Genomic DNA, 23,264 nt, shown 5'->3' with positions numbered 1-23,264 from the left:
AAAAGACAGTCTCTTCATTACATGGTGCTGGGAAAATTGGACAGCTATGTGTAGAAGAATGAAACTCAACCATTCTCTTACACTATACACAAAGATAAACTTGAAATGGATAAAGGACCTCAACATGAGGCAGGAATCCATCAGAATCCTAGAGGAGAACATAGGCAGTAACCTCTTCCAAATAGGCCACAGCAACTTCTTTCAAGATATGTCTCCAAAGACAAAGGAAATAAAAGTGAAGATGAACTTTTGGGACTTCATCAAGATCAAAAGCTTCTGCAGAGCAAAGGAAACACTCAACAAAACAAAGAGACAACCCACAGAATGGGAGAAGATATTTACAAATGACAGTACAGACAAAGGGCTGATATCCAACATCTATAAAGAACTCCTCAAAGTCAACACACACAAAACATAATCATGTCAAAAAATGGGCAAAAGACATGAACAGACACTTCTCCAAAGAAGACATACAAATGGCTAACAGACACATGAAAAAAATGTTCATTATCACTAGCCATCAGGGAGATTCACATCAAAACCACATTGAGATACCACCTTATACCAGTTAGAATGGCTAAAATTAACAAGACTGTAAACAATATGTGTTGGAGAGGATGTGGAGAAAGGGGAACCCTCTTACACTGTTGGTGGGAATGCAAGTTGGTGCAGCCACTTTGGAAAACAGTGTGGAGAGTCCTCAAGAAATTAAATATAGAGCTACCCTATGACCCTGCAATTGCACATCATTAGTTTTTGATGCAGTGTTCTTTATAAATTAAATCACCGTCCTCTGCCCCCAACACACACTTAAAATACCCCAATGGTAGCCTTCTTAAGTACAGGGTCAAGTTCAAAGATTTTTATATGGTCTCCAAGGCCATTTGTGACCTTAATTCTTAATTCTCTGCTTTCAGGGAGAACTTTTTTGTTCCTCCAGAAATGTGCATACCTCTATTTCAGCTGTTAACATATTATTCTATAATTGCTATTTTCCATATCTCTGTCTCCTCTAAAGAAGGAATTGCTTAAAGACAGAAACCCTACATTGCTTACCTTTATGTCCACAGTGACTAAATATTTAGTTTATAACATAAATATGTATATATTTAATATATATAACATATATTAAATATGATGTCTAGCTTATATCCATTTAATGCTCCTGTTGTTGATGTTATAATGACAGGGAAGACTTCACAGTTTTTTTTTTTCCCCTTCATGAGCATTTCTGAACAAATCACCTAGCCTTCCAAATAGGTACAGTCTACAAGACACCCAAAAAATAGGAAAAAGATGTTTTTGCTTGGTTCATGGAGCCAAGGCCAATTAAAAAGAAGAGAATCCAGCAAAATCTGACATTTTTGGACATTTCTATGTACACTTACAAAGCAGTACACTCACAGCTTAATATATATAGACATATATGTGAAAAGTTAATAGGTGGTTAGAACCTATAGTTTGCGCCACATAATTTTAATTAACCACCAAAGTCTGATTACAGAAGAGATATGAAAATAAGATTAGTGGATAGAACAGCTTGTGAGACTTAAAAGCTCATTATCTTTACAGATTAAAAGACCAAAAATATGCTCTTTTGGATGATATAATTCTTATGTACCAGAAACAGAACACTGTGGGTTCTCTAATTGGGAAGAGGAAAAATTAGAAAAATAAAGGAAAATCATTGCTTCAAAAATAATTTTGGAAGTAGGTAGGTCATCAGTAATAAGTAAACTGTTCCAGTCATTGTCAATGATTTTTTTATAAACTTACCTGATTATTATATGCATCAGGTGCAAGTTTCTTGTATGTTGGTGCCATAAGAGTGGACAGGTTTTGTAAATGAGACTCCAGTTTCTCTTCCTGTATAAAATGAATAATTCTACGTATTAAATCCTAAATCCTTTCCATATGTAAGAGAGGCTATCAGTTAATTTTTCTCACTACATCTTAGGTCAAAATGAGAATAGTGTCTTTCTTATTAAATAAAGTTCCTTAACACAATTATTTCTAAGTAAAAAGTATAAACCATACATCATCTATTTTTGTATATGTTATTAGAATGTCTATCTCTTTGGTGTTTTTATATTAATCAATTTTGTACTCCCCATGTGGATATTTGGCATTTTATAAATATAAGACTATGCTAGTAGTAGGATAAGGAGAATGAAGCCATATGGTTTTAAAGAGGTCACATTCTCCACTCCTTCTCCAGTCAGCTGCCATGGAAGATGAGCTATTGAAAGGATTTGTTTGGTTCATCTATTTTCAATCTTTATATTTTTAAATGTTTATAAAAATAGCATTCAAAATTTGAGAAGATCTTTCCACTGAACTAAAAGTTAGTAGATGCTTCACATATGGATAAAACTCTCAGAACTAGAAATGTTGAGAGTTTATATGCAGAACTTTGTAAAGTTTATTTTAAAGGAAAAATGTTCAGTTACACTCCTTCCTTCCTCCCTACAAAAAAAAGATTTTCTAGGTAAGATACTTGTAAAATGGTAGGTGATAATACCTGGTTATTCCATTCATATTTAGAAGTTCTCATTTCACAGTAACATTTTTTTTTTCTCCAAAACCTTAAAAGATGTAACTACCTGGAAGAATTATATTTATTTATAATTTAGAACGTGAGGAGGTTTCTAAGCCAACCTCTCCTACCTACCTGAGGGAGGATGTTCCTAGCTATCCCTTGGATTTGCTTTATGTTAAATCTAGTAAAAGCGAAAAACATTTATAAAATAGTAGTAAAAAAGCTCTGCAGTGTGGAAAATTAAAGTGGCTCATCAGCTATGTAAAATTGCTACACTTCATTAGGCTTATTGTTTGTATTTTTTTCTTATGAAGAGGGATATGTAGCCCATTTACTCTAGTTTATTAAAAATACAATCCTGTGTGGGGCACCTGGGTGGCTCTGTGGGTTAAGCCTCTGCCTTCGGCTTGGATCATGATCTCGGGGTCCTGGGATCGAGCCCCACATTGGGCTCTCTGCTCAGCGGGGAGCCTGCTTCCCCCTCTCTCTCTGCCTGCCTCTGCCTACTTGTGATCTCTGTCTCTCTGTCAAATAAATAAATAAAATCTTTAAAAAAAAAATACAATCCTGTGAAAAAAATTTTATCATCATTTCAAGAGTTTTTGTACTTTACTAAATTTCCACTTACTATTATAGTCACAAATAATAACACTAGCACATTTTTCATTTAGAGGGACATATCAATAATATATATAGTATAACTATTTCAACTGCACTTAAAGTTTGAAAAGATAATTATAAGGTTCACAGAGTCACTAAAAATTTGGTCATATCTAAATGGTAAACATTCAGGGGTTTTTTGATTATTCAATTAGCATACACTAGAAGCTATACCCAAAAGTTGTTAAAATTGATATCCATTTGTAAGTTATATTTTGAGAAATATATAATATCAATTAAAATTTTATGTTAATATCTAAATATGTTTTAGCTACTTGAATGCATTCATTATGATAACTTTATCAAATATCACGGTATGACAATGTGATGAGAAATGGTCTTTATTGAATGGGATAGTGATGAACATGACTTCTGCAACTCAGGTTTGAGAAAAATGAAAGTTTTAACAATGAAATGTTAATACTTGGTTTTAATACCAAAGTGATGGCTGCTTAACATAAAAGTTAACAGTTAACATAAAAGGTAAGTACAAAAGGCCATAGGTATGAGTAGTTTATGTTCAGACTTTTCTACTTTGGTATCACATAGTTATTATTATGCTAATTTTATCAAATATATAATGTATACTTACAGTTCAGCTAAAATTTTGATGTACCTCTGAGATGAAATTCTCTATGTTAATGAAAATTTAACAGAGTATGTTATACTGTTTACTTCATCTGTACTCATCAATTCTCCATGAAAATCAAAGAGATTATATATCAAGAAGTAAACAAACCTCTTTTGGGTCATCCCCAAGCAGCTTAAATTTTCTTGGGATCTTGCTTCTGGCAAACTTACATCCATTGTAGTACATGCTCCATGAACAACCAAAAGAAAAGGAGGCACCACAGGTCTCAGGATCCAGCCCTTGACAGGCACAGGTTCTCCTGAGGAATCAAAGGACCAAGTTCATAGATAACGATATTGAACATTTCTCTAGGCTACCAATCTTGTATTCTGGATGTCTGCATGCAAAAACGAGTGCAAATTAGTTTTAACAGAAGTTTATTTTAAACTTGCCATAACCACATCAGAAAAGAACTATTTTAACTCATTTTAAAACAAACCAATTTAAACAAACTTTTTACTATAGCATAATACATAGAAATTTTACAGCTTACAAATGCTCACCAACCCCCCCCAAAAACACAAATAATTAAGACCCAGAGTAAGAAACAAATATATACTATCAACTATAGTCTCCATGTTATATATTAAATCCATAGACCTTATTCATTTTATTTATTTAAGATTTTATTTATTTATTTATTTGACGGAGAAGACAGAGAGAGAGGAACTACAAGCAGGGGGAGAGGGAGAATCAGGCTTCCCACTGAGAAGGGAGCCCAATGCGGGGCTCTATCCCAGGACCCTGGGATCATGACCTGAGCTGAAGGGAGATGCTTAATGACAGAGCCACCCAGGCATCCCTCCTTATTCATTTTATTTTATTTTATTTTTTTAAAAAAGATTTTATTTATTTATTTGACAGATGGAGATCACAAGTAGGCAAGGAAACAGGCAGAGAGAGAGGAGGAAGCAAACTCCTTGCTGAGCAGAGAGTCTGATGCGAGGTTCGATCCCAGGACCCTGGGATCATGACCTAAGCTGAAAGCAGAGGCTTTAACCCACTGAGCCACCCAGGCACCCCCTCCTTATTCATTTTATAATGAAAGATTGTACACTTTTTAAAAAAATTTTTTTTGTAAACATATAATGTATTATTAGCCCCAGGGGTACAGGTCTGTGAATCGCCAGGTTTACACACTTCACAGCACTCACCACAGCACATACAAGATTGTACACTTCTATAAACCTTTCCCTATTTCCCTTACCCCCAAGCCTCCCAACCACCTTATTTTTTAAGTTATTTTTTAAAGATTTATTTATTGGAGAGGGAGAGCAAGAGAGAGAGCACACAAGTTGGGGGAGGGGCAGGAGGTAGGGAGAGGAAGAGGGAAACAATCCCAAGTGGACTTCATGGTGAGTGTGCAGAGCCCCATGTGGGGTTCAATTTCATGACCCGTGAGATCATAACCTGACAGAAACCAAGAGTCGGATGCTCAACGGACTGACCACTCAGGTGCCCTCACAATCCCTTCTCTACTGTTTCAGAGTTCAACTTTTTTGTTTCTTTTTTTGATTCCACGTAAAAGTGGAATCATGCAGTATTTGTCTTTCTCTGTCTGGCTTATTTCACTTAGCACAGTGTCCTCTAGGTTCATCCATGTTGTTACAAATGACAAGATTCCCCCTCCCTTTTTAGGCTGAACAACAACTTTTTCCTCCTCTCCTTCCACAATACATTTTCTTTATCCACTCACCACTGGTGGACACGTAGGTTGTCTTTACACCTTGGTTATCATGAATAATGCTGCAATGAACACTGAAGTGCAAAAATCTCTGAGATAATGATTTCATTTCCTTTGGATATATACTTAGAAGTGGGATTGCTGGGTCATATGGAAGTTCTATTAGTAACTTTTTGAGGAATCTCTATACTATTTTCCATAGCAGTTGTAACAGTTTACGCTCTAATAGGATTTTTCTTTTCTCCACTTTCGTGTTAACATTCTCGTCTTTTTGGTATTAGATAACCTAACAGGGTCAGGTGATAGGAGATATCTCAACCGTGGTTTTGATTTATATTTCCTCAATGATTAGTGGTGTTGAACACCTTTTCATGTACCTGTTTGCCATCTGCATGCATTCTCTATAAAAATGTCTGCTTAGGCCGTTTACCCAATTTTTTTTTTCTATTGAGTTTTATAGATTTCTTGTGTATTTGGGATATTAACCTCTTTTAGATACATTATTTGCAAATATTTTCTCCAATTCAGTAGATTGCCTCTTCATTTTGTTGATGGTTTCCTCTACTGTTCAGTTTTTGGTTTGCTGTAGTCCTACTTATTTTGCTTTTGGTGCCTTTGCTTTTGGAATGCAAAAAAAAAAAAAAAACCAAAAAAAAAAAACAGAAACAAAAACAAAAAAAACACAATCAAAAAAACCATTGTTAAGATCAATTCCAAGAAGTTTACCCCTATGTTTTTTCTGGGAGTTTTAGTTTCAGGTTTTGTGTTCAAAACTTAGGTCCACTTTGAGTTTTGTGTATAGTGTAAGAGAGGCCTGGTTTCATTCTTATAAGTATGATCCCTCCTTTTCTCAATACATTTATTGAAGAAATGATCCTTCCCCCATTGTACCATTTTGGTTATTAAAAATTTTTTTTACCATATTTGCATACATGTATTTGTTGGTTCTGCATTTTGCTCCATTAATCTGTCTGTTTTGTCGTCAGTACCATATTGTTTTAATTACTATAGCTTTGTGATATAGTTTGAAATCAGGAAATATGATGACTCTAACTTTGTTTTTCGTTCTCAAGACTGCTTTCACTATTGGGGTCATTTGTAACTCCATATAAATTTAAGATTATTTTTTTCTATTAGCATGAAAAATGCCATTGGAATTTTGATAGGGATTACAATGAATTTGCAGATTGCTTTGGGTACTGTGGGAATCTTTACAATATTGATTCTTCCAGTCCATGAACATAGACCATCTTTACAATTATTTGTGTCTTTTTTTCTTTCATCAGTCTTTTTTTGAGACATCAATCTTTTGTGGTTTTCAGTATATGGATTTTTCATCTCCTTGCTTAAATTTATTCCCAGGTATTTTGTTTCTTTTGCAAATGGGATTATTTCCTTACTTTCTCTGTTAGTTCACTGTTAGTATATAGAAACACAACCAATTTTTGTATATGGATTTATCCTGCAACTTTACTGAATTTGTTTATTAGTTCTAACACTTTTTGGAGTCTTTAGAATTTTCTGTATATAAGTTATCTGCAAATAGTGATAGCTTTTCTTTTTTCCTTTCTGATTTGGATCCCCTTTATTTTATTTTCTTGCCTGATTGTTCTATCTAGTATTTCAAATAACATATTGAATGAAAGTTTTGAAAGTAGGCCTTTTTTTGTATTGTTCTTGATCTTAGAGAGCTGTTCATCACTGAGAATGATGTTAGCTGTGGTTTACTCATATATGGCCTTTATTATGTTGAGGTACTTTCCTTCTATACTCAGTTTTTATTATGGAAAGATGTTGAACTTTGTCATATACGTTTTTCTGGACTTCATGAATGATCATAACATTTTTATGCTTAATTTTGTTCATGTGGAATATTGCATTGATTGGGAATATTGAACTATTCTTACAACTGTGGAGTAAATCCCACTTGATCATAGTATATGCTCCTTTTAATGTACTATTGGGCTTGGTTTGCTAATACTATGTTGAAAGTTTTTGCATTTAACTTTTCATCAGGGATACTGGCAGATAATTTTTTTTTGTAGTGTCTGTCTGGTTTTGATATCACTATAACGCTGGGCTTGTAAAATGAGTTTGGAAGTAATTCCTTTTCTTCAAGTTTTCGAAAGAGTTTGAGAAGGATTGCTGACCCATCTTCAGATGTTTGGTAGAAATAACCACTAAAGCCATCTGATCCCAGGCTTTTCTTTGTTGGGAGATTTTTGATTACTGACTCGAACTCCTTACTAGTAATTTGGTCTATTCAGATTTTCTATTTCTTCATGATTCAGTCTTGGTAAGTTGAATGTGTCTAGGAATTTAGCCACTTTCTCTAGGTTGTTCAACCTGTGGATGAATCGTTTATAGTATTTGTTTATAACATTTTGTATTTGTGTGGTACCTGTTGAAATGCCTTCTCTTTCATTTGTAGTTGTATTTCTTTGAGGCCCTCCTTTTTTCTTGGTAAAAAAGTTTACTTTTTTGTTTATATTTTCAAAAAAGTAACTTAGTTTCATTCATCTCTTCTATTGTGTTTTTAGTTTCTATTTCATTTATTTCCACTCTGATTCTTGTTATTTCCTTCCTTCTGCTAACTTTGGGCTTTGTTGTTCATTAGGTTCCCTGAGGTGCAAAGTTAGGTTGTTTATTTGAAAAATTTCTTTTTTTTAATGTTGATATTTATTATTATGAAGTCTTTTAAAACTGCTTTTGTTATAGTCCATAAATTTTGGTATATTTGTTTCAAGAGTTTTTTTTGTTGTTATTTCTTGAATAAGCTTTCTGCACCTCTCTCTTTTGTTTCCTTCTAGGACCTTTATATTGTGTATATTGGTCCTCTTAGGGTATCCCATAAATTCCTTAAGCTAGCTTCACTCTTTTTCATTCACTTGAACCCCTTTAGTAGATTTTTTAGCTTAGTTATTCTTCAGCTCTGTGACTTATGTTTGGTACTTTAAAAATATTTTCTTTTTGTTAAAATTGTTTTGTTCATATATTGCTGTTCTAACCTCAGTGAACATCACAATCTTAGGAGTAGTATTTTGAAATTATTTATGTATATTGTGACATGAAGAAGTTATTGTTAATGTCAAAAAAATTTCAATGTAAGATAAGTATAAAAGGTAAGTGGATATCCTGTAACCTTAATTACAAGAAGGAAATAACAATATAAACTCATGATTTAATAGCCCCAAATCACTCTTTGTAAAAAATAATTACTGTATCTGCCACTGAAAATGTCATAAAGTAACAATATCTAAGTGGTAATGAATATATCTGGGCACAAAGAGTGACCTCTAAAAGCACTTCTCATCAAAAGGAAATAGGTTAAAACTCACAAGTTGATAATGATACCAAAAAGAAAGAACTGACGAATTGGTCATTTTGGGTAATTACTAAGACACCAAATCCCCATCCTCAAATTTCACAACTAAAGATATGTACCATATATTTATCTATTAATTTGCTTACAAACTATATTTAATGGCAATCAGTTTATAAGAAAAAATTCTTTAAAGAACTCCTGCTAATAAATGCAGAAGGAATGTTATAATTAGAAATTATCATTTTAGAGATGTCAGCAAAAATGGCAGAATAAGGATCTCTGAAATTTCACTCCTCCATAAAAGCACTGAGAATACTGACTGGTAAATACTGTCAAAATTAATTTTTCAGAAACTTGCAAATTAACAACAACTTGCAGCATTCCAGGGAATATTTATTCAAGAAAAGCAATGGAATTTCAATAAGAAGAGTAAGCTTCATAGTGTTTTCATTTGCCCTATTCCCACTGTTCCCAGAACTCTACGACAGCTTTCAAAACCAACAACCCACATTTACAGTAAAAATCAGCAACCTGGGGACCACTGGAAGGGGAAGAATTAGGCTAGATATCCTTTAACGCTCCATTCCCAGAAAAGTATCATTATTTTACCTATTTGATAGTTCTCTACAAGACCCTACTAACAAAGCTGTCTTCATTTACCTGACTTGGAGTCAGGAGGTGTTAACTGTTAATCACAGTGGCTGCCTGAGGTAGCAGTTAACAGGTGGCTATTAAAAAAAAAAAAAGGCTATTCAAAAGCTTAAAATTAAAAGATGGGAAATAAGATGTCTGTAGGAAGCTTTAAAAAGTTCTGACATGTGCCTGGGAATCCAGAGAGCCATGTACATACCTAAGGCTGTATGCTCACTCACAAAAGACATAAACTCTAAACTGGCTAACTTTGAAGCTCTGCACAAGCAGGGATTAAAGGGGTAAGACAGAATTGTTAATTGCCTCGCTGACTGTTGAAGGCATGCCCTAATATACGTACAGAGATCCTTTGCCCAAGACTGGGAGACTTATTGATTTTAAGTAAGGATCTGTATATAATCATTAGGTGACCACTAAGCTAACCAAGCACAGACTTCTACAACTGCTCATGAGAAAAATATAGATTTTACTGAAATAGTTTAGAATTTTAAACTAACAAACAATACCAGTAGCAATAACAAATCCTGGGTAGGGCAGAGAATCTAGCCTTGTAACTAACTATATAATTCTAACAATTATAAAATATACAAGAAAACAAAGTATGGTTAATACACAGGAAGAAAGCTGTCAGTGAGGAAGTCCAGGTGTCAGACTACTAAACAAAGACTTTGAGTTATGATTTCAAGTATGTTTAAAGAACTGAAGGAAGTCATGCTTAAAGAACTAAAAGTATGAAAACAATGTCTTCTCAAATAGATGAGATGAAAGAAGTAGAAACCATAATAATAAAACAAGTGGCAATTCTGAAACTAACAAGTAAAAATCACTGAAATAAAAAAAAACTCCATTACAAGGATTCAATGGTAGATTAGAGGAAGGGACAGAAAAAGCAGTGGAGAGAGAAGTTGAAGTCAATTGAGATCATCCATTCCAAGAAACAGAAAGAAAAAAGAATGAAGAAAAAAATAACACAACCTCGGAGACCTGTGGGGATAATGTCAAACATACCAACATGTTCATAATGAGCATCCCCAAAGTAAAGGAGGGAGAGTAAGAGAGTATGAAGCCCAAACTCCTCAAATTTGATGAACAACATTCAAGAAGCTCAGATAACTCCCAGTAGCATAAAAAGGTGTTCCACACCTAGAGAAATTATAACAGACAGCCAAAGAGAAAGAATCTTGAAAGCAGCAAAGAACTCTTTTCAGTAAGATTAACAGCTGAGGATGCATAAGACACAATGGAGGCCAGAAGGTATTAGTATGGCATACTTAAATGTTGCCAGAATAAGACTGTCAACTAAGAAATTCTGTATTTAGTAAAACTATGCTTTAAGAGTGAATAATAAACTAAGGTATGTCTTGATAAATAATCTGAGAGTGTTTATTGTTTTGGGCCTGCTCTATAATAAATACTAAAATGAAGTCCTTCAGACTGAGAGAAAAGGATGCTGGACAGTAACTCGAATCCATATGAAAAGATGAACACCAGTAAAAGTAAATACATAGTTAAACAAAAAGACCTTATATGTGTATTGTTTTTAACTCTTTATATCTGATTTAAAGGCAACTGTAGACTGACACTTGAAGGAGGAGTCAAGATGGTGGAGGAGTAGCAGACCGAGATGACATCAGGTCGCAGGAGTTCAGTTAGATAGTTATCAAACCGAACAATCCTAAACACCTACAAATCCAACAGGAGATTGAAGAGAAGAAGGGCAGCAATTCTAGAAACAGAAAATCAACCACTTTCTGAAAGGTAAGATGTGGGGAGAAGTGAATCCGAAGCCACGGGAAGACAGACTGTGGGGGAAGGGCTGGCTCCCAGCAAGTGGCAGAGCAGCAGAGCACAAAATCATAACTTTTAAAAGTCTGCTCCACTGAGGGACATTGCTCCACAGGCTCAGCAGGGGTGGAGCTCTCACAGGGAGAGCGCTCATAGGTCTCAGGTTCTGCAGGGTCACAGAGGAATCGGGGGTGTCTGAGTGTAGCAGAGCTTCCCGGCATTGGAGCGATGAAACCAGCTACAGAGACGGAGCCGAGGAGTGAGCTCTCAGCTTGGGGTTACCTTAAACTGTGATCCGAGGCACAGTCAGGCCATGCTCTTTGAGCAGGGACCACACAAGTGGCAGATCCGGGGAGACCCACTGGAAGAGCAGAAGGAATCTGCTTGGTTTGGAGACTCCAAAAGGGGCTGTGTGCCAGAGACAGAAACGTTTGGTCACAGGCCGGGTGAGCTCAGAATGCGACTGGAGAACAAGGAGATGGGAGTGATTGAGCGCTTTTCTCCAAGGGTGCACTACAGAATGGGGCCCTGTGCTCTCGGCTTCTCTGGGCTGGAGATTGGGAGGCCGCCATTTTCATTCCCATCCTCTAGAGCTCTATGGAAAGTGTTCAGGGAACAAAAGCTCTGGAGAGCAAACCTGAGCAGATTACATGGCTTGGCCCCTGGCAAGAGCAGTGCAATTCTGCCTCGGGCAAAGACACTTGAGAATCACTACAACAGGCCCCTTGCCCAGAAGATCAGCAAGAACATCCAGGCAAGACCAAGCTCACTGATCAAGGAGAACAGTGGAATTCCAGAGGAGGGGAAAGCAAAGCATGGAATTCATGGCTTTCTCCCCATGATTCTTTAGTCTTGCAAAGTTAATTAATTAAAAAAATTTTTTTTCTTAATTTTTTAACTTTTACTCTTTCCTCTTTTAATGTTTTTTAAACTAGTTTATCTTAACAATACTTTAAAAAATCTTTTTAGGGGCACCTGGGTGGCTCAGTGGGTTAAGCCTCTGCCTTCGGCTCAGGGTCATGATCTCAGGGTCCTGGGATCGAGCCCCGCATCGGGCTCTCTGCTCAGCGGGGAGCCTGCTTCCCCCTCTCTCTCTGCCTGCCTCTCTGCCTACTTGTGATCTCTCTCTCTCTGTCAAATAAATAAAATCTTTAAAAAAAAATCTTTTTAAACCTTCATTAATATAGTCATATCTTATCCTTCATTGTATCTAATTTTATTTTTTGTATACATATAAGGTTTTTTCTTCTAAAAAAGGTTGGGGACAACTTCTTTTAATAGATCAAAATATACCCTAAATCTAGCACAGGGCTTTGTTCTAGTCTCCAGCCTAAGCAAATTATCTCCACTTTCTTTTTCTTTCTTTTCCCAACCAACTTATCAACTCCTTTTTTAGAATTTTTTTAAAATTTTCATTTTTACAGTCATATTGCATGCCTTCATCATGTTCACCCTTATTTTTGTGTACACATAAGTTTTGCTTTCTTTAAAAATTTTAGGAGGTAGTTTCTTCTAAGAGACTAAAATACACCCAAAATCAAGTGGGCGGCTCTGTTCTATTTACCAGTCTAATATATATATTTTTTAAATTTTTAAAAAAAAATTCCTGTTTGAACTTCTTTTTATCCTCTTTCTTCCCCCCCAACCTGGGGTCTCTTCTGATTTGGTTAACACACATTTTTCTGGGGGCTTGTCACCCTCTTAGTATTTTATTCTCTCATTCATATATTCTTTTTTTTTTTTTTTAAGATTTTATTTATTTATTTGACAGAGAGAGAGATCACAAGCAGGCAGAGAGGCAGACAAAGAGAGGGGGGTAAGCAGGTGACTGGCTGAGCAGAGAGCCTGATGTGGGACTCAATCCCAGGACCCTGGGATCATGACCTGAGTGGAAGGCAGAGGCTTAACCCACTCGAGCCACCCAAGCGCCCCATCTCTTGTTCATATATTCCTATCTGGATAAATGACAAGGTGGAAAAACTCACCACAAAACAAAACAAAACAAAAACAAACAAACAAACAAACAAAAAACAACAAGAGGCAGTACCAGAGGCTAGGGACCTAACCAATATGGACATTGGTAATATATCAGATCTAGAGTTTAGAATGATGATTCTCAAGGTGCTAGCTGGGCTCAAAAAAGGCATGGTAGATATTAGAGAAAACCTGTCTGGAGAAATAAAAGGCCTTTGTGGAGAAATAAAAGAACTAAAATCTAACCAAGCTGAAATTTAAAAAAGCTATCAATGAGGTGCAGTAAAAAATGGAGGCTCTTACAGCTAGGATAAATGAGGCAGAAGAGAGAATTAGTGAAACAAAAGACCAGATGATGGAGAATAAGGAAGCTGAGCAAAGGAGAAGCAAACAACTACTGGACCATGAGGGGAGAATCTGAGAGATAAATGATACCATAAGATGAAACAATATTAGAATAACTGGGATGCCAGAAGAAGAAGAAAGAGAGAGGGGGGCAAAGGTATATTGGAGAGAATTATTGTAGAGAATTTCCCTAATATGGCAAAGGGAACAAGCATCAAAATACAGGAGGCACAGAGAATCCACCTCAAAATCAATAGTAAGTCCACACCCTGTCATCTAATAGTTAAACTTACATGTCTTAGTGACAAAGAGAAAATCCTGAAAGCAGCCCTGGACAAGAAGTCTGTAACATACAATGGTAAAAAATATTAGATTGGCAGCAGACTTATCCACAGAGGCCTGGCAGGACAGAAAGAACTGGCGTAATATAATCAGAGCAGGAAATGAGAAAAACATGCAGCCAAGAAGACTATATCCAGCTAGGCTATCATTGAAAATAGGAGGAGAGATAAAAAGCTTCCAGGACAAACAAAAACTGAAAGAATTTGTAAACAACAAACCAGCTCTACAGAAAATATTGAAAGGGGTCCTCTAAGCAAAGAGAGACCCTAAAAGTAGTAGACCAGAAGGGAACAAAGACAATATACAGTAACAGTCACCTTACAGGCAATACAATGGCACTAAATTCACATCTTTCAATAGTTACTCTGAATGTAAATGGGCTAAATGCCCCAATCAAAAGACACAGGGTATCAGAATGGATAAAAAAAAAAAAATCCCCCACCCCCCCAAAATCAATATGCTGTCTACAAGACTCATTATAGACCCAAAGACACCTCCAGATTTAAAGTGAGGGGGTGGAGGGGCGCCTGGGTGGCTCAGTGGGTTAAAGCCGCTGCCTTTGGCTCAGGTCATGATCCCAGGGTCCTGGGATCGAGCCCCACATCGGGCTCTCTGCTCAGCGGGGAGCCTGCTTCCCTTCCTTTCTCTCTGCCTGCCTCTCTGCCTACTTGTGATCTGTCTGTCAAATAAATAAATAAAATCTTTAAAAAAAAAATAAAGTGAGGGGGTGGAAAACAATTTACCATGCTAACGGACATCAAAAGAAAGCTGGGGTGGCAATCCCTATATCAGACCAATTAGATTTTAAGCCAAAGACTATAATAAGAGATGAGGAAGGACACTATATCATACATAAGGGTCTGTCCAACAAGAAGAGCTAACAATTTTCAATATCTATGCCCCTAACATGGGAACAGCCAACTATATAAACCAATTAATAAAAAAAAATCAGAGAAACACATTGACAATAATACAATAATAATAGAGGAATTTAGTGCTTGCTTCGGCAGCACATATAATAATAGAGGACTTTAACACCCCCCTCAGAAATGGACAGATCATCCAAGCAAAAGAGCAAGGAAATAAAGGCCTTAAATGACACACTGGACCAGATGGACATCATAGATATATTCCATCCCAAAGCAAGAGAATTAACATTCTTCTCTAGTGCACATGGTACATTCTCCAGAATAGATCACATCCTGGGTCACAAATCAGGTCTCAACCAGTTCCAAAAGATTGGGATCATTCCCTGCATATTTTCAGATCACACTGCTATGAAACTAGAACTCAAGCACAGGAGGAAAGTTGGAAAGAACCCAAATACATGGAGACTAAAGAGCATCCTACTAAAGAATGAATGGGTCAAACAGGAAATTAAAGAAGAATTCAAAAAATTCATGGAAACAAATGAAAATGAAAACACAACTGTTCAAAATCTATGGGACAGAGCAGAGGCAGTCCTGAGAGGAAAATATATAGTGATACAAGCCTTTGTCAAGAAACAAGAAAGTTCTCAAATACAACCTAACCCTATACCTAAAGAGGCTGGAGAAAGAACAGCAAAGAAAGCTTAAACCCAGCAGGAGAAGAGAAATAATAAAGATCTGAGCAGAAATCAATGAAATGGAAACCAAAGAAACAGTAGAACAAATCAATGAAACTAGGAGGTGGTTCTTTGAAAGAATAACTGATAACCCCTTGCCAGACTTATCAAAAAGAAAAGAGTAAGGACCCAAATTAATTAAATCATGAATGAAAGAGGAGAGATCACAACCAACACCAAAGAAATACAAACAATTATAAGAACATATTATAAGCAATGATATACCAGCAAATTTGACAATCTGGAAGAAATGGATGCATTCCTAGAGATTGTATAAACTACCAAAACTGAGCCAGGAAGAAATAAAAAACCTGAACAGACCCATAACTGTAAGGAGATTAAAGCAGTCATCAAAAATTTCCCAAGGGATGCCTGGGTGGCTCAGTTGGTTAAGCAGCTGCCTTCAGCTCAGGTCATGATCCCAGCGTCCTGGGATCGAGTCCCACATCGGGCTCCTTGCTCATCAGGGAGCCTGCTTCTCCCTCTGCCTCTGCCTGCCATTCTGTCTGCCTGTGCTTGCTCTCTCTCCCTCTCTCTCTCTGACAAATAAATAAATAAATAAAATCTTTAAAAAAAAAAAAAAATTTCCCAAAAAACAGGAGCCCAGAGCCAGATGGCTTCCTAGGGGAATTCTACTAAGCATTTAAAGAAGAATTAACTCCATTTCTCCTGAAACTGTTTTAGAATTAGAAATGGAAGGAAAACGTCCAAACTCATTTTATGAGGCCAACATTACCTTCATCCCCAAAACAGAAAAAGACCCCATCAGAAAAGAGAATTATAGACCAATATCCTTGATGAGCACAGATGTAAAAATGCCAGTAGGATCCAATGGTACATTAAAAGGATTATTCACCACGACCAAGTGGGATTTATTCCTGGGCTCCACGGTTGGTTCAACATCCACAAATCAATCAATGTGATAGAATACAATAAAAGAAAGAACAAGAACCATACAATACTCTCAATAGATGTTGAAAAAGCATTTGACAAAGTACAGCATCCTTTCTTGATCAAGACTCTTCACAGTGTAGGGATAGAGGGCACATTATCTCAATATCTCAAAGCCATCTATGAAAAACCCACAGCAAATATCATTCTCAATGGAGAAAAACTGACAGCTTTTCCCCTAAGGTCAGGAACACAGCAGGGATGTCCGCTATCACCACTGCAATTCAACATAGTACTAGAAGTCCTAGCCTCAGCAATCAGACAACAAAAAGAAATAAAAGGCATTCAAATTGGCATAGATGAAGTCAAACTCTCACTCTTTGCAGATGATATGATACTTTGTGTGGAAAACCCAAAAGACTCCACTCCAAAACTGCTTGAACTTGTACAGGAATTCTGTAAAGTGTCAGGATATAAAATCAATGCAGACATCAGTTGCATTTCTACAAACCAACAAGACAGAAGAAAGAGAAATTAAGGAGTTGACCCATTTGCAATAGCACCCAAAACCATAAGATACCTAGGAATAAACCTAACCAAAGAAGCAAAGAATTTGTACTCAGAAAACTAGAAAGTACTCATGAAAGAAATGTAGGAAGACACAAAGAAATGGAAAAGCATTCCATGCTCATGGATTGGAAGCACAAATATTGTGAAAATATCTATGCTACCTAAAGCAATCTACACGCTTAATGCAATCCTTATCAAAATACCATCAATGTTTTTCAAGGAAATGGAAGAAATAATCCCAAAACTTATATGGAACCAGAAAAGACCTCGAATAGCCAAAGGAATGTTGAAAAAGAAAGCAAGAGTTGGTGGCATCCCAATCCCGACTTCAAGCTCTATTACAAAGCTGTCATCATCAAGACAGGATGCTACTGGCACACAAACAGACACATAGATCAATGGAAGAGAACAGGGAGCTCAGAAATATACCCTCAAATCTATGGTCAACTAATCTTTGACGAAGCAGAAAAGAATGCTCAATCGAAAAAAGACAGTATCTTCAACAAATGGTGTTGGGAAAATTGGGACAGCCACATGCAGAAAAATGAAACTGGACCATTTCCTTACACCACATACAAAAATAGACTCCAAATGGATGAAAGACCTCAATGTGAGAAAGGAATCCATCAAAGTGTTTGAGGAGAACACAGGCAGTAACCTCTTTGACATCAGCCACAGCAACTCCTTCCTAGAAACATCGCCAAAGGCAAGGGAAGCAAGGGCAAAAATGAACTATTGGGACTTCATCGAGATCAAAAGCTTTTGCACAGCAAAGGAAACAGTCAACAAAACCAAAAGACAACTGACAGAATGGGAGAAGATATTTGCAAATGACATATCAGACAAAGGGCTAGTATCCAAAATCTATAAAGAACTTCTCAAACTCAACACCCAAAGAACAAATAATCCAATCAAGGAATAGGCAGAGGACATGAACAGACATTTCTGCAAAGAAGACATCCAGATGGCCAACGGACACATGAAAAAGTGCTCCACATTACTCGGCATCAGGGAAATACAAATCAAAACCACAATGAGATACCACTTCACACCAGTCAGAATGGTTAAAATTAACAAGTCAGAAAACAACAGATGGAGAGTGGGGAACCCTCTAGCCACTCTGGAAAACAGCATGGAGGTTCCTCAAAAAGTTGAAAATAGAGCTACCCAATGACCCAGCAATCACACTACTGGGTATTTACCCTAAAGCTACAAAGGTAGTGATCCAAAGAGGCATGTGCACCCGAATGTTTATAGTAGCAATGTCCACAATAGCCAAACTATGGAAAGAACCTAGATGTCTGTCACCAGATGAATGGATAAAGAAGATGTGTTATATATACACAATGGAATACTATGCAGCCATCAAAAGAAATGAAATCTTGCCTTTTGCAACGACGTGGATGGAACTAGAGGGTATTATGCTGAGCAAAATAAGTCAATCAGAGAAAGACAATTATCAAATGATCTCCCTGATATGAGAATTTGAGAGGCAATGTATGGGGTTTGGGGAGTAGGGAAGGAAAAATGAAATAAGATGGGGTCAGGAGGGAGACAAACCATAAGAAACTCTTAATCTCACAAAAGAAACTAGGGTTGCCAGGAGGAGTGGGTTAGGGAGAGGGTGGTTGGGTTATGGACATTGGAGAGGGTATGTACTGTGGTGAGTGCTGTGAAGTGTGAAGCCTGATTATTCACAGACCTGTACCCCTGGGGCTATTAATACATTATATGTTAATTAAAAAAATAAAAATTAAAAAAAAGCATAAAAATGGTAACTGTAAAGCAGTAATTATAAATCTGTTAATGTACATACAATGCATAAAACTGTATGACAATAAAAGCCCAAAGGAAAAGGAGTGAATGCAACTATATAGTAATAAAGTTTCTGTACAGTATTATAATTAAATTGGTATTACTCTAATTTAGATTGTTATAACTCCAAGAAATATTGTAAAAGAGTGACAAGGGAGTGGAAATGGTACACTAAAAAACATCTAGTGAATACAAAATAATGCCTTAAGGGAAGAATAGTGAAATGAAATGCATACAGAAACCAATAATAAATTGGCAGATATAAATCCTACTTCAACAGTAATTACATATACTGTATATGGTTTAAATAATACAACTCAAAGGCAAAAACTGGAAAATGGATTAAAATTTCAACTATGTGTCATCTTTAAGAGACATTACTTAGTTTTAAAAATACAAATAGGCTGAAACTAAGTGGACAGAAAAATATGTATCATGTAACAGTGATCAAAAGAGAACTGCAATGGCAATACTACTATCAGACAGAGTAGGATTTAAGATAATATTACGAGAAGTACATTTTTTTTTCAAACAAGTACATTTTTATAAAAGGGTCACTCCTTAAGATGTAACAATTATAAATATATATGAGCCTAAAAATAGAGCACCAAAATACATAAAGTAAAAAATGACAGAAGTAAAAGGAAAAGCAGATTATTTAATAATCCACTTTCAATAATGTATATAACAACTAGAAACAATTAAGGAAGAAAAACACTGGAAATCAACTGAGCTAAACAATATCTAGAGAACACTCTGCCAAACAGCAGAATGCATTTTCAAGTGTGCATGGAATATTCTCCAGGACAGATTGTATGTCCTATCATAAACAAGCCTATCTAAATTTAAATGTTTAAAATCAATGGGATGAAATTATAAATGGGGCAGAAGCAAATTTGGGTAATTAATATAAATATGTATATGCAACATACTGCTAAATAATGGGTGAAATAAAATCATAAGGGACGTTAGAAAATATTTTCTGATAAATGAAAATGAAAAATCAAAATATTAAGACTTTATGTGATGCATCTAATGCAGTATTAGAAGAAAATTTATAGCTTTACAGACCTATATTTAGAAAGTCCTCAAACCAATAAAATAATCTTCTGCCTTAAAAATCTCAAAAAAGAGAAAACCAAACACAACACAAATGAAGGAAATACTAAAGATTAGAGTGGAAATTAATGAAATAAAGAATAGAAAAACAATAGAGTAAATCAAAGGAATCTAAAGTTCTTTGGAAGGATCCAAGCTTGAGAAAGCTACATACATGGAATCAGAGAAAAGAGAAGACCTAAACTATTAAAATTAGGCATTAAAAAAGAAAACATACCTTATAAATTACAAGGGAATACAATAAAAATGATGTATCAGCTAGAAGAAATGGACAGATGCTTAGACACGAACTATTGAAACTGACTCAAAAAGAAACAGAGATTAATAGAACTATAACTAATAAAAGATTGAGTTAATAATCAAAAAACTGCCAGTAAAGATAAGCCCAGAAGTACATGACTTTGCTGCCGAATTCCACCAAACATTTAAAGAATTAGCGCTGGAGTGCCTGGCTGGCTCAGTTGGTTAAGTGTCTGCCTTCAGCTCAGGTCATGATCCCAGGTCCTGGGATTGAGCCCCACTTCTTCCTCTCCCCACTGCTCATGCTTTCTCAAATAAATATATAAAATATATATTTTTTAAGATTTTATTTATTTATTTGACAGAGATCACAAGTAGGAAGAGAAGCAGGCAGAGAGAGAGAGGAGGAAGCAGGCTCCCCGCCAAGCAGAGAGCCCGGTGCGGGGCTCGATCCCAGGACCCTGGGACCATGACCTGAGCCGAAGGCAGAGGCCTTAACCTACTGAGCCACCCAGGCGCCCCTATATAAAATATTTTTAAAAAAAATAAAGAATTAACCCCTATCCATTACAAATTCTTCCAAAAAATAGAAGGCAAACTTTTCAATGGATTCTATGAAGGAGGTATGAATCTAATACCAAAAACAAAGAGATGACAAGAATGCAATATATCAATATCCTTTATTAACATAAATGCAGGAATCCTCAATAAAGATCTAGCAAACAGATCTGCACATACAAAAGATCTGTACATTACAGCCAAGGATGATTTATCTCAGAAATGCAATGTTGGGCCAACATGCAAAAATCAAAGTAATATACTACATGATCACCTCACTAGAAGCAGAAAAAGTATTTGCAAAAATTCCAACATCTTTTCATGATAAAAATAACAAGCTAGAATAGGGAAAAAGAAAAAAACAACCACCTCAACCTGATAAAGAACATCTATAAAATATACAGGTAGCATCATACTTAATGGTGAAAAAATGAGTTTTTTCCTAAAATCAGGAACAAGACAAAAATGTTTGCTTTTGTCAATTTTATTCAATAGCTACTACAAGGTCTAGCAAGGAAAATTAAGCAAGAAAAAAATAAAGGCACCAAGATTCAAAAAGAAAAAATTAAACTATCGTTATTTGTAGATGACACAGTCTTGTATGTAGTAAATCCTAAAAAATCTACCAAAAGAGAAAAAAAAATAACACTAATAAACTAGTTCAGTAAGTTTGCAGAATACAAGATGAATACATAAAAATCAATTGTTCCATGAAGACTAATGAGGAGTTAACAGAAACATAAGCAATATGCCTTATAAAAAATTCAAAGTAATGGTCATAGATATTGGACTTGAAAAAAGGGCAGATGAAGTCAGTGAGAACACCAAAGAGAAAGAAAATATAAAAAAATCATGTCATGGGGCACCTGGGTGGCTCAGTGGGTTAAGCCTCTGCCTTCGGCTCAGGTCATGATCTCAGGGTCCTGGAATCGAGCCCCACATCGGGCTCTCTGCTCAACAGGGAGCCTGCTTCCCCCTCTCTCTCTGCCTGCGTCTCTGCCTACCTGTGATCCCTCTCTCTGTCAAATAAATAAATAAAAATCTTAAAAAAAATAATAACCAGTCATACCAAATCATATTAAATACTGAAGTATTCAGTAGCTGAAATGAAAAATATCCTAGAGGGAATCTACAGCAGACTAAAGGGTGCAGAAGAACAGATCAGTGATTTGGAAGGCAGGAGATGGAAAGCAACCAAGCTGAATAGCAAAAAGGAAAAAGCATTTTAAAAATGAGAATAACTTAAGAGCCTTTGCAACATCATCAAGCATGATAACATTCATGTTGTAAGGAATCCCAGAGGGATAAGAAAGAAGGGGGCAGAAAATGTATCTGAAAAATATAAGAGCTGTAAACGTCCCTAAGTTTGGGGAAGGAGACAGAATCCAGGTCAGAAAGCACAGAGAGTGCCTAAAAGGTGAAACCAAGAATATCTATACTAGGATACATAAAAACTAAGAAGGCAAAAAGTAATTATAATGAGAAAAATTTAGAAGTAGCAAGAGAAAAGTTACATACAAAGAAAACCCTATAAGGCTATGAGAGGATATTTTAGCAGAAACTTTGCAGGCATGATACATTCTAAGGACTGAAAGGATAAAGCCTACAATTAAGAATACTCTACCTACACTACCCAGCAAGATTATCACTCAGAATTGAAGAGACAGTTTCCCAAACAATAAAGTAGTTCATCACCACTAAACCAGCCTTACAAAAGAGGCTAAAGGGAATTCTTTAAGTGGAAAGAAAAGGCCATAACTAGAAGAAAATTATGAACGGCAGAATTTCACAAGTAAAAGCAAACATATAGTAAAGGTAGTTGAGGAATTGCTCATAAAGTCAGTGTGGCGGTGAAAACAAAACTAGTAAAATCAATTGTCTCTACAAAAATTAGTCAAGTGATAAAATAAAAAGATGTAAAATATGACATCATATACATAAAATATGGAAGGGGAACAAGAATTTAGTGCTTTTATGTGTTCAAATTTAAGTGACATCAACCTAATATAGACTGCTATATACACAAGATGTTCTATATGAACCCAATGGTAACCACAAATGAAAAACCTGTAATAGACATACAAAAAAATAAAGTGAAACTAATCCAAGCATAACATTAAAGAAAGCCATCAAACCACATGGGAAGAAAGCAAAAGAAGAAAAAAGGAACAGAGAAGAACTAGGAAAACACCAGGAAACATTAACAAAGTGGCATTAAGTACATACTTATTAACTATCACTTTAAATGTAAATGGACTAAATGCTCTAACCAAAAGACAAAGGGTGACTGAATGGCCAAAAAACAAGACCCATCTATATACTGCCCACGGAAAACTGACTTAGACCTAAAGACACACACAGACTGAAAGTGAAGGGATCGAAAAAGATAACCCATGGAAATGGAAGTGGAAAAAAAGAGAAAAAACTGGGGTAGCAATACTTATGTCAGACAAAACAGACTTTAAAGTAAAGACTGTAGAAAGACACAAAGAAGGGCACTACATAATGATAAAGGTCAATCCTTTGACC

The 23,264-nt window shown here is 35.9% G+C and overlaps 1 protein-coding gene across 2 annotated transcripts in view; it reads right to left on the bottom strand.

The window, feature by feature from the left end:
• Nucleotides 1-23,264, bottom strand: part of TET2 (tet methylcytosine dioxygenase 2) — a 140,457-nt gene that overhangs the window by 13,757 nt on the left and 103,436 nt on the right. For both annotated transcript variants that reach the window (XM_047718130.1, XM_047718128.1), the window contains exons 7-8: nucleotides 3,939-4,089; nucleotides 1,777-1,866 (exon numbers count right to left, since the gene is read on the bottom strand). In XM_047718130.1, coding sequence (XP_047574086.1) covers nucleotides 1,777-1,866; nucleotides 3,939-4,089 — 241 coding nt within the window. The remainder of the gene's footprint in view (nucleotides 1-1,776; nucleotides 1,867-3,938; nucleotides 4,090-23,264) is intronic.

This window comes from Lutra lutra, chromosome 2 (genome assembly GCF_902655055.1).
Source record: "Lutra lutra chromosome 2, mLutLut1.2, whole genome shotgun sequence".
In the NCBI taxonomy this organism is placed as follows: domain Eukaryota; kingdom Metazoa; phylum Chordata; class Mammalia; order Carnivora; family Mustelidae; genus Lutra; species Lutra lutra.
Note: the sequence above shows the minus strand (reverse complement) of the source record. Positions and strands in the feature narration are given on the sequence as shown.